Below are 25,079 nucleotides of genomic sequence, written 5' to 3' on the forward strand. Positions count from 1 at the left end.
GGTTCGTGCCCCGGTCCAGGCAGATCCCACATGCCACGGAGCGGCTGGGCCTGTGAGCCATGGCTGCTGAGCCTGCACGTCCGGAGCCTGTGCTCTGCAACGGTAGAGGCCACAACAGTGAGAGGCCCGCATACCACACACACACAAAAAGCTACTAGAGCTAATAAATGAATTCAGTAAAGATGCAGGATATGCAGAGGCAGGATCAGTTGTGTTTTTATTCCAGCAATCAACAATCCAAAAAGGACATTAAGAAAGTAATTCTACTCACAACAGCATCTAAAAGAATTAAGTACCTAGAAATAAATCGAACCAAAGAGATGAAAGACTTGCACAGTGAAAACTGTAAAACACTGCTGAATGAAATTAAAGAAGACCTAAATAAATGGAAAGACATCCCATGTTCTTGGAAAGGAGGACTTAACATTGTTAAGATGTCAGTACTACCCAAAGCAGTCTACAGATACAACACAATCCCTACCAGAATTACAACAGCTTTTTTTTTCCACAGAAATAGAACAACCAATCCTCAAATTCATGTGGAATTGCAAGGGCCTCAAATAGCCAGAACAATCCTGAAAAAGAAGAATAAAGTTGGAAGGCTCAAACTTCCCAACTCTGAAACTCAATACAAAGCCACAGTAATTGGAACAGTGTGGAACTGGCTTAAGGACAGACATATAGACCACTGAAATAGAAGAGAGAACCCAGAAGTAAACCCTCATATGTAAGATCAATTGATTTTAAGAAGGGGGCCAAGGGTACCATTCACTGGGGAAAGGACTGCTCAAAAAGTCTTTCAACAAGTGGTGCTGGGAAAACTGGATACCTGTCTGCAAAGGAAAGAACACTTACCTCACACCTTATATAAAAATTAACTCAAAATGCATCAAGGACCTAAACTTAGAGCTAAAACTATAAAACGCTTAGAAGAAAACAATCCAATGTCTTCTTGACATTGGATTTGGCAATGATTTTGTGGATATGACACCAAAAGCACAGGGAACAAAAGAAAAAATAGATAAATTGGACTTCATCAAAATTAAGAACTTTTGTACATCAAAGGATACTATCAAGAAAGTGAGAAGACAACCTGTAGAATGAGAGTACATATTTGCAAATCACATATCTAATAAGGGATTCATATCCAGATTATGTAAAGATCTCTTACAACTCAGCAACAACAAAAAATGAACAACACAATTCATAAAAGGACAAAGGGCTTAAATGGGCATTTTTCCAAAGAAGATATACAAATAGCTAATGAGCCCATGAAAAGATATTCAACATCATTAGTCATTAGGGAAATGCAAATCAATACCACAATGAGATACCACTTCACACCTGCTAAGAGAGCTATTAAAAAAGCACATGGTGGTTGGGACTTCCTTGGCGGTCCAGTGGTTAAGACTCCATGCTTCCAGGGCTTCCCTGGTGGCACAGTGGTTAAGAATCCGCCTGCTAATGCAGGGGACATGGGTTTGAGCCCTGGTCCAGGAAGATCCCACATGCTGTGGAGCGACTAAGCCAATGTGCCACAACTACTGAGCCTGTGCTCTAGTGCCCGTGAGCACAGCTACTGAAGCCCGCACACCTAGAGCCCATGCACCTCAACAAGAGAAGCCACTGCAATGAGAAGCCCACGCACCCAACGAAGAGTAGCCCCCACTCGCCACAACTAGAGAAAGCCCACGCTCAGCAATGAAGACCCAACGCAGGCAAAAATAAATAAATAAATTTATTTAAAAAAAAAAAGACTCCATGCTTCCATAGGGGACATGGCTTGAATCCCTGGTCAGGGAACTAAGATCCCGCATGCTGCACAGCACAGCCAAAAATAAAAAAGAGGTGGTGGAAGCACAGACGTTGACACGAACATGAAGAAATTGGAACCATTCTGCATTGCTGGTGAGGATATAAAATGGTACAGACACTGTGGAAAACAGTTTGGTGGTTTCTCAAAACATTAAACTTAGAACTACTCTTTGATGCAGCATTTCTACTCCTTGGCATGTATCAAAAAGGAATTGAAAGGAGGGACATGAACAGATATTTGTACACCCAAGTTCATAGCATTTTTCACAGCAGTCAAAAGGTAGAAACAACCCAAGTGGCCATTGACAAATGAATGGATAAACAAAATGTGGTATATACATGCAATGGAATGCTATTCAGTCTTAAAATGGAATGAAATTTGAAGTATTCCACAACATGGATGGACCTTGAAGACATTATGCTTAGTGAATTATCCAGAAATAGAAGGACAAACATTGTATGATTCCATTTAAATGAGGTACGTAGAATAGGCAAATTCATTGAGACAGAAAGTAGAATAGAGGTTACCAGAGTCTGGGAGGAGGCTAGAAGGGGGAGCCATTTTTTAAATGGATACAGAGTTTTTGTTGGGGATGATGAAAAAGTTTTGGGTATAGATAGTGATGATGGTTATATAGGATTGTGAATATGTTTAATGCCACTGAATTGGACATTTACAGTGGTTAAAATGATAAATATTATGAATGGTTAAAATGATAAATATTATATATATCTTACCACAATAAAAAAAGTTTTTCAGGGCTTCCCCGGTGGCGCAGTGGTTGGGAGTCCGCCTGCCGATGCAGGGACACGGGTTCGTGCCCCGGTCTGGGAGGATCCCACATGCCGCGGAGCGGCTCGGCCTGTGAGCCATGGCCGCTGAGCCTGCGCGTCCGGAGCCTGTGCTCCGCAACGGGAGAGGCCGCAACAGTGAGAGGCCCGCGTACCGCAAAAAAAAAAAAAAAAAAAAAAAAAGTTTTTCAATTAAAAAAAAGGTAGAATTCAAATTCTAGAAAATAGTATCAGAAGATGAGAAGAGTGCTAATAAGTTATTTAAGTGTACTTTGTTCCTTGTTTTGGAGAGTGATAAAGATGATTAATTTGACATTTTAAAAATGTATAGCTAGGGCTTCCCTGGTGGCGCAGTGGTTGAGAGTCCGCCTGCCGATGCAGGGGACATGGGTTCGTGCCCCGGTCCAGGAAGATCCCACATGTCGTGGAGCGGCTAGGCCCGTGAGCCATGGCCACTGAGCCTGCGTGTCCAGAGCCTGTGCTCCGCAACAAGAGAGGCCACAACAGTGAGAGGCCCGCGTACCGCAAATAAATAAATAAAATGTATAGCTAAATATGTATGTTAAATTTAAGAGAAATACTGAAAGGTTACAGATTCTGTCATAGCTTCCAAACTAATTGGGGGGTGATATTTTTAAAAAACTTTACTAACACACTAAAAAGTAGGAAAAGAGAAAAAAAGTCAAAGAATAACAGTTCTCAGAAAAGACAAAATAAGGGACTTCCCTGGTGGTCCAATGCGATCCCAGGGAACTAGATCCTGCATGCCACAACTAAAGATCCTGCATGCTGCAACAAAGATCCCACATGCGGCAACAAAGATCCCATGTGCTGCAGCTAAGACCCAGAACAGCCAAATAAATAAATATTTTTTTAAAAAAGACAGAATAAGGGCCTCCCTGGTGGCACAGTGGTTAAGAATCCGCCTGCCAATGCAGGGGACACGGGTTCGAGCCCCAGTCTGGAAAGATCCCACATGCCGTGGAGCAACTAAGCCCATGCGCCACAGCTACTGAGCCTGCACTCTAGAGCTCCCGAGCCACAACTACTGAGCCTGCGAGCCACAACTACTGAAGCCTGCGCACCTAGAGCCTGTGTTCCGCAACAAGAGAAGCCACTGTGATGAGAAGCATCCACAACAAAGAGTAGCCCCTGCTCACCGCAACTAGAGAAAGTCCGCATGCAGCAACAAAGACCCAATGCAGCCAAAAATAAATAAATAAATTAATTAAAAAAATAAAAAGACAAAAGATGGCAGAAATTAATCAAATATATAAAAAACTTACTAAAATACAGAGAATGTAAGATTGGGTAAAAAACCAAATCCAGCTGTGCAGCACTCACAAGAGAATTATCTTTTTTTTTTAAAATTAATTAATTTATTTATTTTTGGCTGTGTTGGGTCTTCGTTGCTGCACATGGGCTTCCTCTAGTTGCGGCGAGAGGGGGCCACTCTTCGTTGCGGTGTGCAGGCTTCTCATTTCAGTGGCTTCTCTTGTGGAGCATGGGCTCTAGGCACGCAGGCTTCAGTAGTTGTGGCATGCGGGTTCAGTAGTGGTTCATGGGCTCTAGAGCGCAGGCTCAGTAGTTGTGGCACACGGGCTTAGCTGCTCCGCGGCATGTGGAATCTTCCCAGACCGGGGCTCGAACCCGTGTCCCCTGCATTGACAGGCGGATTCTTAACCACTGTGCCACCAGGGAAGCCCAAGAAGTATCTTTTAAAAATTACCCAAAAAGATTGAAATTAAAAGCATAGAAAAAGATATGCCAGGCAAATACTAATTAAAAAAAAAAAAAAGCTGGTATTGCAGTATTACAATACTAATATCAGACCAAAGTCCTAGACTTTTAAAAAGATGGTAGAAATTTGACTTTCAGTATCACTGGTATGGCTAGTTACAAACATAAATCCTGATACTTTCTGCCTGGTGTTATTCATCTGTTTTTTTCTTTTCTTTCTAAATCAACTACCACAGACATTTATGGAGCAGTATCTACTATGTGTTAGGTAATGCAATGGAGACAAAGATGAGTGCAGCCTAATTGATTACTGTATAGAATCTAATAGAGGAAATACATCCAGTAACTTTAAAACAAGGCAGCAAAATTGTGAGTCCCATTAGAGAGTTATAAGTGAGATATGATGGGAATGGGCTGTGGTGGGAGGAATCAGGAAAAGATTTCATGCAAAACATGGTATTTGACATGGATAGAATTTTAAGAGATGGAGGTAGGAAAAAGAGATTTCAGGTTGAAGAGAAACAGTAAAGCTTTGAGCAAGCGCATTTTCTGCTTTTTCTTTACAGCCATCTTATCTGAAAGAATTTCCCTGGTTATACTAAGATTGTCTATTAACTCTTTAGATAGTGATTCTGATCTCCATACTGATCAGCTACATGATCAACTGATCATCTGATTATCTCCATACTAATCAAACATTTCTAATTATTTTTATTTTTAATTAAATATGAATTTTATTGGTATGAATTATCTAAAGGCAGTAGTGTAAATACAATTATGTCTTTTTATATTCAGTATTGTAAGACTTTGCCCTATCAGTTTGTTGTATAAAATTCCTATTTTATAAATTCTTATGTATATTCTATTCATTTATACAGTGAGGCTCAGCTAGATTCTTCAATGAATGAATTACTCCCTAGCTTAAAAGAAGATATTTTTTAAAAGCTACACTAAGGATATAATTTCACTAGTATTAGTTCCTTTACAGCCTGGACCATAACCTAGACACCAGCATTTTTCCCCTGGGGGTTGTGTAGCACACTTTGGGACTAATTCTTTACTGGGTAGCTTCATAAATTTAGGCTAGAATGTTATCATTTGCTAGACTTCATTTGCTAGAAATGTGGCCTGCTCCATTTACCTGTAACAGCTCATTTGCTTTATTTTTCATTTTCCTTTACTCAACACAACAGCACTGCAAACTGCGTAATTAGGTTAACACTTTCGTTGCTTTTCAAAAATCTTTCTTATAATTCTTTGCCTCATACTTTCTCATAGTATCTTAGATTTGTATGCTAGTTTTCCATGGGGGAAGAAGGGTATGTAATTCGCTTTTTCATGCAGTGTTGTTAATATTGACAGAAGGAGGCTAATTTTATCCTAAGTGATAATATGCTCTATGTTGAAGACAGGTTAAACACTTCCCTCTGAACTTGGTCAGGGAAAAGGAAAATGGATTAGATGGCTCCTGAAATTTTTTCCTGTTCAATTCAGAGATTCAGAATTTTTTCCCCCTTTAAATGCTAAACAAATGAAAAGTGACATTTGGGATTACCACTATCCCTCTGTTGCTTGCCATCTTCAGTTTAATGTCTGCTTCTCTACAAAGATTAACATAGTTTCCACTCATGATTTACTTGTCAGGGACTTTAGGAGTTTTCTGGAACCAGAAGTCTGCCTTTGGTAGTGATGATTACTGGATAATTGCCTATGCTTTGGTGGATTTTCCATTTTTAGATTACATCAGGCTCTACAGACTTTATTTCTTTGGCAGAAGAACCCAAAGGCAATGGAGTATATTTTTTCCCCTTCCCCAGCCCAGCTTAAACAATGACTCACTTGGGCCCTAGGGCTTTACTTCATACTCTCATTCAGGGGCCGCTTTCTACCCTTGTTTTTCTTATTTGCCTTTAGTGTCTGTCTGGAACCTTTTATATCCTTTGGCACATGGATTTTCCTCTAACGTTATTGTCAGAGAGGTATACGCCACCACCCCCAAACTGGAACAGACAATCCAGTTATGTTCCCATAAGCCATGTTGTTCTTAAGACAGCTGATATAGGTCAGAGAGAATACAAAAAGAATATCTTTAAGGAAACATAAATTTCAAGTGGGGTAGAGGGAGAAGTATTCTCCAAAAAGATATGAGTGCCAGTGTCATCCAGCTAAAGACAAAGATTTCCCACTATATGAGATGCTCTAATGACTGATTAAAACTTCCTCAGTGTGTGTGTGTGTGTTTGTGTGTGTGTGTAGGAGGTGGGAAGCACTCAGAGGAATTGGACTCCAAGAGTTTTCAAAGAGATATAGTTATGTGAAGAGAATTCCTCATAGAAGGACTTGGTCTAATCTATAGTTCAGAGTTTTTTTGGAGAAAAAAAGATTTTTCTCCTTTTGGGCAGTGTTCTATATATTCTTGACTTTTCATTCTAATTCCAGCCTTCTGTAACTCTCTATCTAATGATAATTCCTTGATTTTTCTCTTTGCAGTTTTAACAGTGTATGTCAGGGAACTCACATTCTTTTTCGGGAATTCAGCTTCATCCAAGCCACCCCTCACAATAGGGCATCATTCTTACGGGCCTTCTGGAGATGCTTCCGAACTGTAGGCAAAAATGGCGGTAAGTCTTCCCAAATTTTTTTCTTGCCTTCCTTTATTCCCTCCAAACTTCTTTCTTTTGCTCAGTATAAATACTGTTTTAGTGCATACTCTTCAAGGCTCTAGGAACACCTTTTAAGGAGCTATCTGTCTTGTGTCAGAGATACTGCCATCAATATTATTATCACCATCACCATCACCATCACTGAAGCACTTATTAAGATCCAAGTGTAACTCTGAGATCTATGTGCAGTAATTCATTTAATCTTCACAACGTCTCTCTGTGGTAGATAATATAATTCCCATTTTAAAACAAATGAAACTTAGGATCAATTTGCATATTGTTGGTTCAGCATCTTATGATTATAACCCAAGGAAAATATTAAAAAATACACTGATCAAAAATGTGTTTACTGAGACTTTATTTTGGTGATATGAAGGGTGAAGGACCCTTACTGAGAGCTTCTTTTAAAAAAATGGCACTAAATTCTTACATTCAGGATATTAAAATAGATTAAATTGCTCCAAAATTTTCAGATATAGAGTCTCTACATCAAAACTTTTGTTCACGTCTGTTTTCAAAGGCCTGTTCTTATTCCCATCTTCATATTATGTTTTTCCAAATAAGTATCGAATATCTTTGACAGTTTCTATAGTAAACCTAACTTAAAGTAGAGGAAGGCTTAAACTATTTCCTCATTCATTCAACAAATATATCTGGTAGACTTACCATGTACCTGGTGCTGGGGTTATAGTAAGAAAATAGGTATGCTCCCTGCTTTCATTGAATTTGCAGGATCCCCTACCCTGCTCTAACTGATGCTACTGCTACTTTATATATAGCTACTGAAACTTTTTTGCTAAAACTCCTTCTACCTAGTTTCTGATTAGATCATTTCGCTATCCTAAGAAATAGGTATGATAGATATTATTGTGCCCATTTTATTTTATTTTGTTTGTTTATTTATTTTAAGAAGATGTTGGGAGTAGGAGTTTATTAATTAATTAATTTATTTTTGCTGTGTTGGGTCTTCGTTTCTGTGCGAGGGCTTTCTCTAGTTGTGGCAAGCGGGGGCCACTCTTCATCGCGGTGCGCGGGCCTCTTACTGTCGCAGCCTCTCTTGTTGTGGAGCACAGGCTCCAGACGCGCAGGCTCAGTAGTGTGGCTCACAGGCCTAGTTGCTCCGCGGCATGTGGAATCCTCCCAGACCAGGGCTCGAACCCATGTCCCCTGCATTAGCAGGCAGATTCTCAACCACTGCGCCACCAGGGAAGCCCTGTGCCCATTTTATAAATAACAAAATTGTGTAACTCGCAGAAGGATTGCACAGTAGCAAATTTGGAAATAGAACCCAGATTTACTAATATGCTCTTTCTACTACTGACAAGTAACTCTAGAGATCATCCATCTCAATTACACTGTTGTGCAAGTGTATTGAGAATAGCATCATCTTCTTTACAAAATATATGACTAGTAGTCGAAAATCAGTGTGAACTCAATTTTAAGTGAACTAGCTCAGAAAAACTATCTTGTTGGTCTCCACATAAACAAAACTGGGAGCTGTGAGTGTATAGATGAATTTTGTACTATTTCATCAGAACCTGTCTTTACTAATCCTTTCTCTGTCCCTTAACCAGTCAGCAAATATATATTAAATACTCATTATATCAAAGAATGGTGCATATAGCTAGAGCTGGTTTCTGTGAAGTAGCACATGGAGATAACTATGGAAAATAATCTTCAGATATCCTTAATTCTTTTCATGACTTACAAGTGGGGCCTCTTCAGTAATTTATTTATTATCACAAGGGATCCATATAGTGGTGGACTCTAAGCAGATGTGGTTTTCTTTATCTTTCTTATAGCAGCTGCCAATGATTCATCCAGCTGCTGAGAGGAAGCAGCTCCAAGTTCTCCCTATTTCTCCTGTGCCCCCAGTAGGACCTAGATTTTATGCTGGATATTTATTGTCATGCTTCTGAATCAGACAGTCTCTGATTTCTTAAATACCAAATGCAACATTTGCGTCTAGGTGATCCTAAGATCTTTGGTTAAATAGTTTTAATATATTCTCAGTTTCCTCCAGGAAACCGTCAGTCTCCAATTTTAATCCAGAATGAGCAAAAACACTCAGAGGCAAGATTCCAAAGGAAAGTATTTATTAAGTCCCATTTTTTCAATTAGAATGCCAAGTACCAGACACCTACTCAGTGGAGCTGCTATTATATTGTTCTCCTGCAGATAACTTCCTTAGAACATCATGTACATATTGTAGCATTATCAAGAGGAAACTGACTCTTCTGGGAGGAGGCAAAAGATGAGCTGGGTTCCAGCGTAACATATCTAAAAGTGAAGCCACCTGTAGAAAACTAAGGACCTTGATCCCTTCTGGCAAGAAATCTTTTATCCCAGTTTTTAGCAAGTACAGAGATACGATGTCATTCCTGCATGACTGAGTATTGAATGATGCTAATTTCCCTGTGTCTGAATTTCAAATAACCTCATGAAAACTGTAGTGAGTCTCTTGCTATCTAGACAACTTTAGACTCTTGGAAGCAAAAAGATCTACTCAAATGTAATAAGCCTTTAAAATTCAACTTCTCACTTTGGTATTTTTTTCAATACAGAAATATTAGTCTAAATTTTCCAAGTTGGCAAAGATTGAAATTCCCTTGAAGTAAATCTCTACTTCTATTTAGGGATATTGGCTCAAAAGAGCTTTTGTCCACAGTTTATTTTCAGTTTATGAGAATTTAGTTTTGAGCTTTGTGCTTTTACCAGTGAATATATATATTTCATTTAATAAAATAATGATACTAAGGGAATTGTCCTCCTGCTATAAACAACTAGAAAATCAGACAAAGTATCTGAAACAACTGTTTCAGACATTGGACCAACAGTCAGTGTGGAACTATGGTCCCTGAGGGGCAGTTACCAAGTGACAGTACAGGGAGATCATCAAAGAGCTTGGTGGTCTTACTGAGTTGAAGAGGCAGAGGCTGGGGTTTAGGGAGGCCAAGGTGGCCAGTATTTACAAGGCCAAGTACCAGAGAGAAGGGCATTGCTCACTTAGCTCCAGAGAGCTGCAAGGAGGTATTTGAGTCTTTGACTACAAACTCTGCACATGTGTGGGTTGGAAAAAGAACCACTAGAAAACAGTAGGCCAGACAATTCCTGGAGTACTCACAAGGCTAGTTTCTTCTATTTTGAGAGAAACCTCAAAATACACTGGGCATTGGATAGAGTCCTCAGTAGCTTAAGCATTAAACTGATCTGCAAGTAACTGCATATACCAGAACAAAATTCAACACTCCTTAAAGGAATTCAACAAAATCCAGCACTCAACAACATAAAATTCACAAAGTCTGGCATCCAACTAAAAATTACAGGAAGCAGGAAGATATGACCCATAACGAGGAGAAAAATAAATCAATAGAAACACAGACTCAGAAAAGACAGAGATGGGGGAATTAGCTATCAAGGACCTTTAGACAGTTATTTTAAGTCATATAGATGTGCTCAAGTATGTAAAGGAAAATATGAATATGATTAGGAGATAAATGGAAGATATTAGAAAGATCTAAATGGAATTTCTAGACATAAAATACAGCATCAGAAATGAAAATAATGATAATAATAGCAGTTAATATTTATTAAGTGCTTCCTGTGTAGATTATCTCATTTTTCTAATCCTGTGTATTAGGTAGATACTTTTATTATCTCCTTTGCACAGAAAATAAAACTGAGATTTTGAAAGTTAAATAACTGGTCTAGGTCACACACCTATAAGTGTGTGACCAATGAATGACAAAGAAGCCAGAGAGCTGACTTGAGACAGTATTATGTTTTTAGTGTGTAATGTGTTCTCCATCAGAGAGTGTATGAAATGCTGGAAATACAGATAAGTAAATGACAATGCTTGCCCTCAAAGAGCTCACATTCCGGGAGAAGAAACAGAGTAGCCTAGAAGTAGTTTCCTTAGAGTATAAGTGATTAGTAAAGCCTGTATGAATCAGTAATCGCACAAGGAAAGAAATAGTTCTTCCTGCAGAAGTTGGGGAAGGCTCTAAAGAAGTAAAGACAATTAGGATGGATCTTGGAGTAGTAGAAAGCTGTTAAGCAAAGAAGGAGTACATTCTGAAAAGAAAAAACAAGATTTTTCAAAGTATGATGACATGAAACATCATGGTTCCTTTGGAAAATGGTAAGAAGAACAATGTGGCAACAGAAAATGATGCCGAATGCTTATTGTGCCAGCCACTGAGCAAAATGCTCTACATGTATTCATTCATTTCATTCACACAACAAACATGAGTTGGTGTGATTATTATCCTGTTTTATACATAAAGAAACTGAGAGAGAAGTTAAGTGACTTGCACAGGCGATATAGTTTATAAGTAGCACAGCTCATATTCAAACTTGTCTTCACAAAGGCCACATTTTTTTTTTTTTTTTTTTTTCTGTACGCAGGCCTCTCACTGTTGTGGTCTCTCCCATTGCGGAGCACAGGCTCCGGACGCGCAGGCTCAGCGGCCATGGCTCACGGGCCCAGCCGCTCCGCGGCATGTGGGATCTTCCTGGACCGGGGCACGAACCCGTGTCCCTTGCATCGGCAGGTGGACTCTCAACCACTGCGCCACCAGGGAAGCCTCCTTTGTAATTTTTTAAACAAACAAAAATCCTTCAGTGTGATCTCTTCACTCCTGAGGTCTCCTCTAGCAGCTGGTTCTCTCCACTTGTTCCCACCAGTGCTTCACCTCTCATCACTTTCCCCGGAAACCTGATGTGGCCAGGTTAAATAAATAAACAAATAATTTCTTCAACCTCAAGTTCCTGTTTCCTAGCTCCCATTTTACTTATTTCTTCTCTATTCCTAATTTTCTCTTATTTTTTCATTTTTACTTCTTTCTTCAGAATCTTTTCTCCAGGGAGAACATTGACAATTGATGTCCCCTCAAATCTGTCCCCTCTCTACCTGCAATAACTTTGATCTTTCCCTCTATTTAATTTTTTTTTTGGCTGTGTTGCATCTTCGTTGCTGCACGCGGGCTTTCTCTAGTTGCCGTGAGCGGGGGCTACTCTTTTGTTGTGGTGCGCGGGCTTCTCATTGTGGTGGCTTCTCTTGTTGTGAAGCACGGGCTCTAGGCACGTGGACTTCAGTAGTTGTGGCTCTCAGCCTTAGTAGTTGTGGCTCGCGGGCTCTAGAGCGCAGGCTCAGTAGTTGTGGCTCATGGGCTTAGTTGCTCCGCGGCATGTGGGATCTTCCCGGACCAGGGCTCAAACCAATGTCCCCTTCATTGGCAGGTGGATTCTTAACCACTGCGCCACGAGGGAAGTCCTCCCTCTATTTAATTTTTCCTTTTTTCTATTTTGGTTATTTGGGGGTGTCACACATGTCACACAAGCATTCCTGGAATGCTTTTGTCACAACCTCCTCTCCCACCCAACCCTCCTCACCCTCCATACAGAATACCCTTAGGCTGCTGACCTCTCTTTATCCTTTTAGGTCTTAGTTTAAAGGTCAGCTCCTTAAAGGGGGCTTCCCTATGACCGTTCCTCATCTGAATTAAATCCTTTCATTACTCTTTTCAAAGCATCCTGTAATTTTCAGTCATCATTTATTACAGTTTCTGACTAAATATTTTTGGGATGACTCTTTACTTAATGTCCATCTCCCTTATTAAATTGTAACCTTTATGAGGGCAAGAACCTTGTTTTGCCAATAACTATTCCTAGCACCCAACATCTGTAAATGATTTGTTATTTAATGTGAAGGCTCACCATTTCCCAATCACTACAAGAGGATAGATTCTTTTTTTTTTTTTTTGCGGTACGCGGGCCTCTCACTGTTGTGGCCTCTCCCGTGGTGGGAGCACAGGCTCCGGACGTGCAGGCTCAGCGACCATGGCTCACGGGCCTAGCTGCTCTGCGGCATGTGGAATCTTCCTGGACCGGGGCACGAACCCGTGTCCCCTGCATCGGCAGGCGGACTCTCAACCACTGCGCCACTGGGGAAACCCAAGAGGATAGATTTTTGAATGGGTTATATTATCGTTTCTTCTATTGGGTGTAGGATTGGTTTTGTAAATCTGTTTTACGCTAACTTTTCAATATTGTGTAGGAGCCTTGTTTTAAAATAATAGTAGCTACCACTATGCAAGGCACTAAACTTCATGTTCTAAGTGCCCCACTAAAAACTAACCCATTCAAAGCTGTGCTATTTTAAATGACACCTAATTAAAACAATATTCAATACCCACTGGTGATTCTAAACAAGGATTAGAAAGATTTAGATCATGATCTGTATGCAAACTTAATTTTTTTTAATATTTATTTATTTATTTGGCTTTGTTGGGTCTTAGTTGCAGCACGTGGGATCTTCGTTGTGGCATGCGGGGTCCTTTGTTGAGGTGCGGGCTCAGTAGTTGTGGCATGCAGGCTTAGTTGCCCCATGGCATGTGGGATCTTAGTTCCCCGACCAGGGATCAAACCCACGTCCCCTGTGTTGGAAGGCGGACTCTTAACCACTGGACCACCAGGGAAGTCCCGCAAACTTTAAACATTGGTGAGGATCTGATTAGTAGTACTTCCTTTCCTTCTTTTGTATTCCAGTCCAGCCTTTACGCTATGAAAGAGATCACAAACTAGTGGTCAGCTGACTGCACGTGCCTTGGCCTGCAGATATGTTTTCTTGGTTTGCGGTGTTAAAAATACATATTTTTAATTTGATGCCAACATTTAACATAAAAATCTCAATTCAATTTCACTTAAAAATGGAAAGTCCTCCCAATACCACGACGACATTCTAACAAGAAGACAGTTTGCCAGGGCAGAAGTGCAGCTGCTCTCTTTAGACAGGGTATGTAGACTCAGATTTACCGCCAGGACGGAGGTACAGCTGCTCTCTTTAGACAGGGCACGTAGACTCAGATTTACCACCATCCCCAGCTGCCTTGCTTCACCTGCTTACGTTTCCTGCCTGGCCTCTATAGGCATTTGAGTTTGCTATCATTGCTAGAACTTCTTGGTCCATTTATAACCACTTGAAAGGTAAGGTTACACTCATAATTCAGAACAAGGAGTCAGGTTCTTATTCCTCAACTAGATGCTCTTTCTCTCTTCTCCTTGTTATCATGATGTCTCAAAATTTTTTATAATTAGAAGTGACCTTAAAGTCCTCTCATCTTGAAACTAAATCTAGGTTTTTTTTAAATATTCTCTTTTTTACAGTAAAATATACATTACATAAAATTTGCTATTCTAACCACTTTTTAAATTGAGAAATCTTTTTTTGGTGGTAAAATATAAATAACATAAAATTTACCATTTTAAGTGTACAGTTCAGTGGTATTAACTATATGCACATTGTTTTTAAACCATTACCAGTATCTATCTCCCTTTTTTCATCTTCCCACATTGAAGCATTTTACCCATTAAAAAAATAACTCCCCATTCCCCCCTCTTCCAGCCACTGATAACCACTGTTTTACTTTCTGTCTCTGTGCGTTTGACTATTTTAGGTACCACATATAAGTGGAATCATACAATATTTGTCTTTTTGTGTCTGACTTATTCCACTAAGCATGATGTTTTCATAGTTCATCCATGTTGTAGTGTGTATCAGAATTTCATTCCTTTCTATAGTTGAATAATATGCCACTGTGTGTATATCGTATTTAGTTTATCCGTTCATCTGTCAATGGACACGTGGGTTGTTTCCACCTTTTGGCTGTTGTGAATAATGCAGCTGTAAGCGTGGGTGTACAACTATCTGTTTGAGTCCCTGTCTTTGATTCTTGGATATGTACTTAGGAGTGAAATTGCTGGATCATATGATCATTCTATGTATAACTTTTTAAGGAATTGCCATACTGTTTTCCACAGTGGCTACACCATTTTACATTCTCACCAGCAATGCACAATTTCTCCCAATCCTCACCGACATGTGATATTTCTTGTTGTTTTGATAATAGGCATTCAAATTGGTGTGACGTGAAATCTCATTGTGGTTTTGATTTGCATCTCCCTGATGACTCATGATGTTGAATATCTTTTCATGTGCTTATTGGCCATTTGTATATCTTCTTTGGAGAAATGTCTATTTAAGCTCTTTGCACTTTTTTGAATTGTGTTGTTTATTGTTGTTGTTGAGTTGTAGGAGATCTTTACATAATCTGCATATGAATCCCTTATTAGACATGTGATTTGCAAATATGTTCTCTTATTCTGTAGGTTGTCTACTCACTTTCTTGATAGTATCCTTTGATACACCAAAGTTCTTAGTTTTGATGAAGTCCAATTTATCTATTTTTTCTTTTGTTCCCTGTGCTTTTGGTGTCATATCCATGAAATCATTGCCAAATCCAATGTCAAGAAGCCATTGGATTGTTTTCTTCTAAGAGTTTTATAGTTGTAGCTCTTAAGTTTAGGTCTTTGATCCATTTCAAGTTAATTTTTAGATAAGGTGTGAGGTAAGGATCCAACTTCTTTCTTTTCTTTTCTTTTTTTTCCCACTGCATGGCATGTGCAGTGGAAGCATGGAGTCCTAGCCACTGGACCACCAGGGAAGTCCCCCAACTTCTTTCGTTTGCAGAAGGATATCTAGTTTTTGCAGCACCACTAGTGAAAGACTTTTTGAGCAGTCCTTTCCCCAGTGAATGGTACCCTTGGCCTCTTCTTGAAAGTCAATTGATCTTACTGTGAGGGTTTACTTCTGGGCCCTCTCTTCTGTTCAAGTGGTCTATATGTCTGTCCTTATGCCAGTTCCATACTGTTCTAATTACTGTGGCTTTGTATTGAGTTTCAAAGTTGGGAAGTTTGAGCCCTCCAACTTTATTCTTTTCCAAGATTGTCCTGGCCATTTGGGCCCCCTTGCAATTCCATATGAATTTGAGGATCAGCTCTCTATTTCTGTGGCAAAAAACCTGTTGGAATTCTGGTAGGAATTGTGTTGTATCTGTAGATTGCTTTGGGTAGTATTGACATCTTAACAATGGTAAGTCTTCCTATCCATGAACATGGGAAGTCTTTCCATTTATTTAGGTCTTCTTTAATTTCATTCAGCAGTGTTTTATAGTTTTCAGTGTGCAAGTCTTTCACCTCCTTGGTTAGATTTATCCCTAAGTATTTTATTCTTTTCATGCTATTGTAAATGGAACTGTTTTTCTTAGTTTCCTTTTTACATTTTTCATTGCTAGTTTATAGAAATAAATTGGTTTTTGTATGTTGGTTTTGTATCCTGCATCTTTGCAAAATTCATGTATTAGCTGTAATAGTTTGTGTATTTGTGTATGTGTATAATCTTTATGGTTTTCTGCATAGAAGATCATGTCATCTTTAAATAGAGATAGTTTTATATTTTCCTTTACAATTTGGATACCTTTTATATCTTTTTCTTGCCTAATTGCTTTGGTTAGAACTTCCTGTGCTATGTTCAGAAGTGGCAAAAGCAGGTATCCTTGTCTTGTTCCTGATTTGGGGGGAAAGTTTTCTAGTATTTGGTTTTAAGATAAAAGTATGTCAGGAAAATTGTGATTCACATGGACAAGTAGCTGCAAATACTAATAGATTTATTTTTAACATCTTGACATCTGGTCAAAAAAAGTTTTTTAGTTATACTGATCCACATATTCAAAAGAGTAGTGATAGGGAATTCCCTGGCAGTCCAGTGGTTAGAACTCAGTGATCTCACTGCCAGGGCCCCGGGTTTGATCCCTGGTCTGGGAACTAAGATCCTACAAGCCACAGAGCGAGGCCAAAAAAAAAAAAAGTAGTGATAGTAAATTTTTGTGCCAAAGCTGAGTTACTTTCCTAATTGATGTGTGATCACTTTGGAGAAATCAATGAACAGTTTTCTCAGCTAGTTTAAAAACTGCATTGTTTGGAGAAAAATAAATGTATCTTATAATATCTCATATGAGTTGTTCAATAGTGTTATTTCTTTAAAGATTAGGTACCTCAGGGGCTGCTATGGATTGAATTGTGTCCCCCCCACATTCATATATTGAAGCCCTAACCCCCAACATGACTGCGTTTGGAGGTAGGGCCTATAAGGATGTAATTAAGATTCAATGAGGTCATTAGGGTAGGGCTCTTCTCCAATAGGATTAGTGTGCTTATAAGAAGAGATATCGGGGACTTCCCTGGTGGCACAGTGGTTAACAATCCTCCTGCCAATGCAGGGGACATGGGTTTGAACCCTGGTCCAGGAAGATCCCACATGCCACAGAGCAGGTAAGCCCATGCGCCACAACTACTGAGCCCACATGCCATAACTACTGAAACCCGCATACCTAGAGCCTGTGCTCTGCAACAAGAGAAGCCACCGCAATGAGAAGCCCGTGCACCGCAACGAAGAGTAGCCCCACTCGCTGCAACTAGAGAAAGCCCACGCACAGCAACAAAGACGCAGCGCAGCCAAAAATAAATAAATAAATTAAAAAAAAAAAAAGAAGAGACATCAGAGAGCCTTCCCCCTCTGTTCGCCATGTAAGGACACAGTGAGAAGGCAGCCTTTTACAACAAAGGAAAGACTCCTCACCAGACACTGAGCCTGCTGGCTCTTCCATCTTGGACTTCTAGTCTCCCAAACTGTGAGAAAAATAATTTCTCTTGTTTAAGCCACCCAGTCTATGGTATTTTGTTATGGCAGCCTGAGCAGACTAAGGCCAGATTTTTACAGAGGCCAGATTTTGCTCATAATTTTCGTGCAGAAAAATTAATTTTATTTTGCATTTTGAATCCAAATCCTGTTTTGATTCATCACTAATATTTTATCTGAGGTGGTAAGTATGGCAGTGTTATAAGCCTAAATTGAGCTATTCAGTTTATTTAAATATCAGTAAGATTTCCAAGTTGATAAACTTACATTTAATGAATGTACTTAAGGTAGAAATAATAGTAATTTCTTATTTTATTTGACTATTGTTTTGACAACTGCCTTCTATCAGTCAGAAAACTTTAGTGTAAAAGAATAAATTCTGGCATCACTACTGATACGTCTGCAAATGACTCTGAAAGGTCTACAATTTAAAAGCCTCATCCTAATAAAATTAACAGTATGTATCAATTTGTATAACATTATCCAATAGTGTTTTGAAAAATGCTTACATAATCTTAACTGCTAGTGTTTATCTACACAACATCTAATGACATTTTAAGGCCTGTGATCCACTATTCCATCAATTTTTTCTGCCATTGCTTTTCCAGTCCCAGCACAAAAACGATTACATTTTTACCACTTTGTTAGTATCTTAACACTTAAATACTTCTATTTTGTAATTATCAAGTTATTTTATAGAGTAATAAATCTACTTTGTTTTGTTCCATAACCACATCGTATAGGAACAAGTATAAGGAGGGGTTGATAACATCTGTACTCTCATCCAGTAGAATTTAAAGATTTTATGTAATCACAGCCTTTATGCCAATATAGTCCTGGATTAAAAAGAAAAGAAAAAGACTAGAGCAGATAAAAAGCTTCCTAGTCAGTGACACATTTACAAGTTCAAATACATATATTTGTGAGCAGGAGAAGCGCCACGATGAGTTAACCTGAGAGCACAAGTTGGTAGTGTCTGTATATTCAAATTTACTATGTAACCTATTTAGTGCGCATGTTGTTTTTCTTATAAATTTTAAACAAAGGTATATTTTTAATAAGAAAACTGTTAATATTAAACATTTGTAGAAACTTACCAATGCCTCTGAAAAACTCAAGCCTTCTGGTTTGAAAACTACTGATGTTTCTCTACTCATTCCCCATCGCACAGGTATAAAATTGAAGCCTGAGGTCTCCCAGAGAGTCTTCTGACTCTCACCAAGTGCTCTTGCTATTAGCGTCAAGTGCTCTTGCCCTGACGCTTAATGCACATCAATATATTTTATGTCATTCAGCCTCTGAGATCAATGTATAATTTTCTAGCCCAGAATGTGATCAGATTAGTTAAGGTTTAAGAATGTGTTGCAATTGTGTGTGATTTTCTATCTTCTTTGATTGCCTTAACAGATGGAGGAAAGTTTAAGTTCCACTCTACCTGTCTTTAAGAGAAAACATTATGTTATTCCATCTTTTATTTAAAATAAAAAATCATGATTCTTATTACTGAGGGAAGTATAGTACTTGCTTTACTGCATATTTCATGCTTTGAAGGACATAACAAGCAGAATTTGGAAGTTCTTTGAAAATACAACCAAGGGTTTTTCAAAAATTAGGCTAAAGTGAGACTTTACCATGAGATGTTATTAAACCCATTCTCTAAAGCAGATGTACCCCCAAAACAGAATGGTACCTCTTAGGCTTCTGAAATCTCTTGCTCACATGATTCAGTTAAAAACAAAAGTAAAAGACTAAATTAAAGTGTATACACTGTGAGTCAAAATAAAGCCACCTTAGGTTAAAAATGTCAGTTTAATAAACCATACTCAAATTTGGTAGTTTTGGTGGGTTTTAAGCTGGGAGTGTATAAAAGCAATTATAAGTAGTGTTGAAAATTTAATCTTTTCTAGTTTTATTTTCCTTGGCATAACCTGCTCTTCATTCCTACCGCTGCCACTGGACCCTAATTTAGAACCCTAACTAACCACATCGGAGAGGTTGTCAAAAAGAAGATTCCTTGATCCCATCTCCAACCAAGTGAATCAGAGTCAGCAGGGGAGGGACGTGGGAATGAATGAATGAATGAATTTATTTATTTTAACATCTTTATTGGAGTATAATTGCTTTACAGTGTTGTGTTATTTTCTGCTGTATAACAAAGTGAATCAGCTATATGCATACGTATATCCCCATATCCCCTACCTCTTGCATCTCCCTCCCACCCTCCTTATCCCACCCCTCTAGGTGGTCGCAAAGCACTGAGCTGATCTCCCTGTGCCATGCAGCTGCTTCCCACTAGCTATCTATTTTACATTTGGTAGTGTATGTATGTCAGTGCTACTCTCTTACTTCCTCCCAGCTTACACTTCCCTCTCCCGTGTCCTCAAGTCCATTCTCTACGTCTGTGTCTTTATTCCTGTCCTGCCCCTAGGTTCTTCAGAACCATTTTTTTTTTAATTCCATATATATGTGTTAGCATACGGTATTTGTTTTTCTCTTTCTGACTTACTTCACTCTGTATGACAGTCTCTAGGTCCATCCACCTCACTGCAAATAACTCAATTTCATTTCTTTTTATGGCTGAGTAATATTCCATTGTATATATGTGCCACATCTTCTTTATCCATTCATCTGTCGATGGACACTTAGGTTGCTTCCATGTCCTGGCTATTGTAAATAGTGCTGCAATGAACATTGTGGTGCATGACTCTTTTTGAATTATGATTTTCTCAGGGTATATGCCCAGTAGTGGGATTTCTGGATCATATGGTAATTCTATTTTTAGTTTTTTAAGGAACCTCCATACTGTTCTCCATAGTGGCTGTATCAATTTACATTCCCCACTAACAGTGCAAGAGGGTTCCCTTTTCTCCACACCCTCTCCAGCATTTATTGTTTGTAGATTTTTTGATGATGGCCATTCTGACTGGTGTGATGTGATACCTCATTGTAGTTTTGATTTGCATTTCTCTAGTGAGTGATGATGTTGAGCATCTTTTCATGTGTTTGTTGGCAATCTGTATATCTTCTTTAGAGAAATGTCTATTTAGGTCTTCTGCCCATTTTTGGATTGGATTTTTGTTTTTTTGATATTGAGCTACATGAGCTGCTTGTATATTTTGGAGATTCATCCTTTGTCAGTTGCTTCATTGGCAAATATTTTCTCCCATTCTGAGTGTTGTCTTTTCATCTTGTTTATGGTTTCCTTTGCTGTGCAAAAGCTTTTAAGTTTCATTAGGTCCCATTTGTTTATTTTTGTTTTTACTCTAGGCGGTGAGTCAGAAAGGATCTTGCTGTGATTTATGTCATACAGTGTTCTGCCTATATTTTCCTCTAAGAGTTTTATAGTGTCTGGCCTTACATTTAGGTCTTTAATCCATTTTGAGTTTATTTTTGTGTATGGTATTAGGAAGTGTTCTAATTTCATTCTTTTACAGGTAGCTGTCCAGTTTTCCCAGCACCACTTATTGAAGAGGCTGTCTTTTCTCCATGGTATACTCTTGCCTCCTTTATCAACGGAGGTTTATCTCTGGGCTTTCTATCCTGTTCCATTGATCTATATTTCTGTTTTTGTGCCAGTACCATACTGTCTTGATTATTGTAGCTTTATAGTATAGTCTGAAGTCCAGGAGCCTGATTCCTCCAGCTCTATTTTTCTTTCTCAACATTGTTTTGCTATTCAGGGTCTTTTGTGTTTCCATACAAATTGTGCAATTTTTTGTTCTAGTTCTGTGAAAAAATGCCATTGGTAGTTTGATAGGGATTGCATTGAATCTGTAGATTGCTTTGGGTAGTATAGTTATTTTCACAATGTTGATTCTTCCAATCCAAGAACATAGTATATCTCTCCATCTGTTGGTATCATCTTTAATTTCTTTCATCAGTGTCTTATAGTTTTCTGCATACAGGTCTTTTGTCTCCTTCAGTAAGTTTGTTCCTAGGTATTTTATTCTTTTTGTTGCAATGGTAAATGGGAGTGTTTCCTTAATTTCTCTTTCAGATTTTTCATCATGAGTGTATAGGAATGCAAGAGATTTCTCTGCATTAATTTTGTATCCTGCTACTCTACCAAGTTCATTGATTAGCTCTAGTAGTTTTCTGGTAGCATCTTTAGGATTCTCTAAGTATAGTATCAAGTCATCTGCAAACAGTGACAGCTTTACTTCTTCTTTTCCAATTTGGATTCCTTTTATTTCTTTTTCTTCTCTGATTGCTGTGGCTAAAACTTCCAAAACTATGTTGAATAATAGTGGTGAGAGTGGGCATCCTTTTCTTGTTCCTGATCTTAGTGGAAATGGTTTCAGTTTATCACCATTGAGAATGATGTTGGCTGTGGGTATGTCATATATGGCCTTTATTATGTTGAGGTAGGTTCCCTCTATGCCTATTTCCTGGAGAGTTTTTATCATAAATGGGTGTTGAATTTTGTCAAAAGCTTTTTCTGCATCTATTGAGATTATCATATGGTTTTTATCCTTCAATTTGTTAATATGGTGTATCACATTGATTGATTTGTGTATATTGAAGAATCCTTGATTTCCTGGGATAAACCCCACTAGATCGTGGGGTATGATCCTTTTAATGTGCTGTTGGATTCTGTTTGCTGGTATTTTGTTGAGGATTTTTGCATCTATGTTCATCAGAGATATTGGCCTATCGTTTTCTCTTTTCTGTGACATCTTTGTCTGGTTTTGGTATCACGGTGATGGTGGCCTCATAAAATGAGTTTGGGAGTGTTCCTCCCTCTGCTATATTTTGGAAGAGTTTGAGAAGGATAGGTGTTAGTTCTTCCCTAAATGTTTGATAGAATTCGCCTGTGAAGCCATCTGGTCCTGGGCTTTGTTTGTTGGAAGATTTTTAATCACAGTTTCAATTTCAGTGCTTGTGATTGGTCTGTTGATATATTCTATCTTCCTGGTTCAGTCTCGGAAGGCTGTGCTTTTCTAAGAATTTGTCCATTTCTTCCAGGTTGTCCATTTTATTGGCATATAGTTGCTTGTAGTGATCTCTCATGATCCTTTGTATTTCTGCAGTATCAGTTGTTCCTTCTCCTTTTTCATTTCTAATTCTGTTGATGTGAGTCTTCTCCCTTTTTTTCTTGATGAGTCTGGCTAAGGGTTTATCAATTTTGTTTATCTTCTCAAAAAACCAGCTTTTAGTTTTATTGATCTTTGCTATTGTTTCTTTCATTTCTATTTCATTTATTTCTGATCTGATCTTTATGATTTCTTTCCTTCTGCTAACTTCGGGGTTCTTTTGCTCTTCTTTCTCTAATTACTTTAGGTGTAAGGTAAGGTTGTTTATTTGAGATTTTCTTGTTTCTTGAGGTAGGATTGTATTGCTATAAGCTTCCCTCTTAGAACTGCTTTTGCTGCATCCCATAGGTTTGGGGTCATCATGTTTTCATTGTCATTTATTTCTAGGTATTTTTTTATTTCCTCTTTGATTTCTTCAGTGATCTCTTGGTTATTTAGTAGCGTATTGTTTAGCCTCTTGCGTTTGTATTTTTTTACAGTTTTTTTTTCTGTAATTCATATCTAGTCTCATAGTGTTGTGGTCGGAAAAGATACTTGTTACAATTTCAATTTTCTTAAACTTACCAAGGCTTGATTTGTGACCCAAATGGATAGATATGGACTATCCTGAAGAATGTTCCATGATCACTTGAGAAGAAAGTATATTCTTTTGTTTTGGGATGAATCTCCTATATATATATCAATTAAGTCCATCTTGTTTAATGTGTCATTTAAAGCTTGTGTTTCTTTATTTATTTTCAGTTTGGATGATCTGTCCATTGGTGAAAGTGGGGTGTTAAAGTCCCGTACTATTATTGTGTTACTGTCGATTTCCCCTTTTATGGCTGTTAGCATTTGCCTTATGTATTGAGGTGCTCCTGTGTTGGGTGCATAAATATTTACAATTGTTATATCTTCTTCTTGGATTGATCCCTTGATCATTATGTAGTGTCCTTCTTTGTCTCTTGTAATAGTCTTTATTTTAAAGTCTACTTTGTCTGATATGAGAATTGCTACTCCAGGTTTCTTTTGATTTCCGTTTGCATGGAATATCTTTTTCCATACCCTCACTTTCAGTCTGTATGTGTCCCTAGGTCTGAAGTGGGTCTCTTGTAGACAGCATATGTATGGGTCTTGTTTTTTTATCCAGTTACCCAGTCTGTGTCTTTTGGTTGAAGCATTTAATCCATTTACACTCAAGGTTATAATCAATATGTATGTTCCTATTACTGTTTTCCTAATTGTTTTGGGTTTGTTATTGTAGGTCTTTTCATTTTTTTGTGTTTCCTGCCTAGAGAAGTTCCTTTATCATTTGTTGTAGAGCTGGTTTGGTGGTGCTGAATTCTCTTAACTTTTGCTTGTCTGTAAAGGTTTTAATTTCTCCATCGAATCTGAATGAGATCCTTGCTCGAGATCCTTGCTCGGTAGAGTAATATTTGTTGTAGGTTTTTCCCTTTCATCACTTTAAATACGTCCTGCCACTCCCTTCTGGCTTGCAGAGTTTCTACTGAGAGATCAGCTGTTAACCTTATGTGGATTCCCTTGTATGTTATTTGTTGCTTTTCCCTTGCTGCTTTCAATATTTTTTCTTTTTATTTAATTTTTGATAGTTTGATTAATATGTGTCTTGCTGTGTTTCTCTTTGGGTTTATCCTGTATGGTACTCTTTTTTTTTTTTTTTTTTTTGTGGTATGAGGGCCTCTCACTGTTGTGGCCTCTCCCGTTGCGGAGCACAGGCTCCGGACGCGCAGGCTCAGCGGCCATGGCTCACGGGCCTAGCCGCTCTGCGGCATGTGGGATCTTCCCAGACCGGGGCACGAACCCGTGTCCCCTGCATCGGCAGGCGGACCCTCAACCACTTGCGCCACCAGGGAAGCCCCCTGTATGGTACTCTTTGTGCTTCCTGGACTTGATTGACTATTTCCTTTCCCATGTTAGGAAAGTTTTCGACTATAATCTCTTCAAATATTTTCTCAGACCCTTTGTTTTTCTCTTCTTCTTCTGGGACCCTTATAATTCGAATGTTGGTGCGTTTAACGTTGTCCCAGAGGTCTCTGAGACTTTCCTCAGTTCTTTTCCTTCTTTTTTCTTTGTTCTACTCCCTGGCAGTTAATTCCATAATTTTATCTTCCAGCTCACTTACCCGTTCTTCTGCCTCAGTTATTCTGCTGTTGATTCCTTCTAGAGTATTTTTAATTTCAGTAATTGTGTTGTTCGGCACTGTTTGTTTGCTCTTTAGTTCTTCTAGATCCTTTTTAAATGTTTCTTGTATTTTCTCCTTTTTGTTTCTGAGATTTTGGATCATCTTTACTATCATTACTCTGAATTCTTTTTCAGGTAGGTTGCCTATTTCATCTTCATTTATTTGGTCTTGTACGTTTTTACCTTGCTCCTTCATCTGTAACAAATTTTTTTGTCATTTCTTTTTTTTTTTTCTGGTGGGTGGTGCTGTATTCCTGTCTTACTTGTTGTTTGGCTTGAGATGTCCAGCACTGGAGTTTACAGGCAGTTGGATAGAGC

At 38.6% G+C, this 25,079-nt stretch overlaps 1 protein-coding gene across 3 annotated transcripts in view; it reads left to right on the forward strand.

Annotated features, from left to right (window-relative positions):
- Positions 1 to 25,079, forward strand: part of CSTPP1 (centriolar satellite-associated tubulin polyglutamylase complex regulator 1) — a gene marked incomplete at both ends in the record, with an annotated part of 187,830 nt that overhangs the window by 74,385 nt on the left and 88,366 nt on the right. For all 3 annotated transcript variants that reach the window (XM_082844033.1, XM_082844034.1, XM_082844032.1), the window contains one exon: positions 6,838 to 6,968. In XM_082844033.1, the coding sequence (XP_082700159.1) occupies positions 6,838 to 6,968 (131 nt within the window). The remainder of the gene's footprint in view (positions 1 to 6,837; positions 6,969 to 25,079) is intronic.

This window comes from Leucopleurus acutus, assembly GCF_964270905.1.
Source record: "Leucopleurus acutus genome assembly, chromosome: 8".
Taxonomy (NCBI): Eukaryota; Metazoa; Chordata; class Mammalia; order Artiodactyla; family Delphinidae; genus Leucopleurus; species Leucopleurus acutus.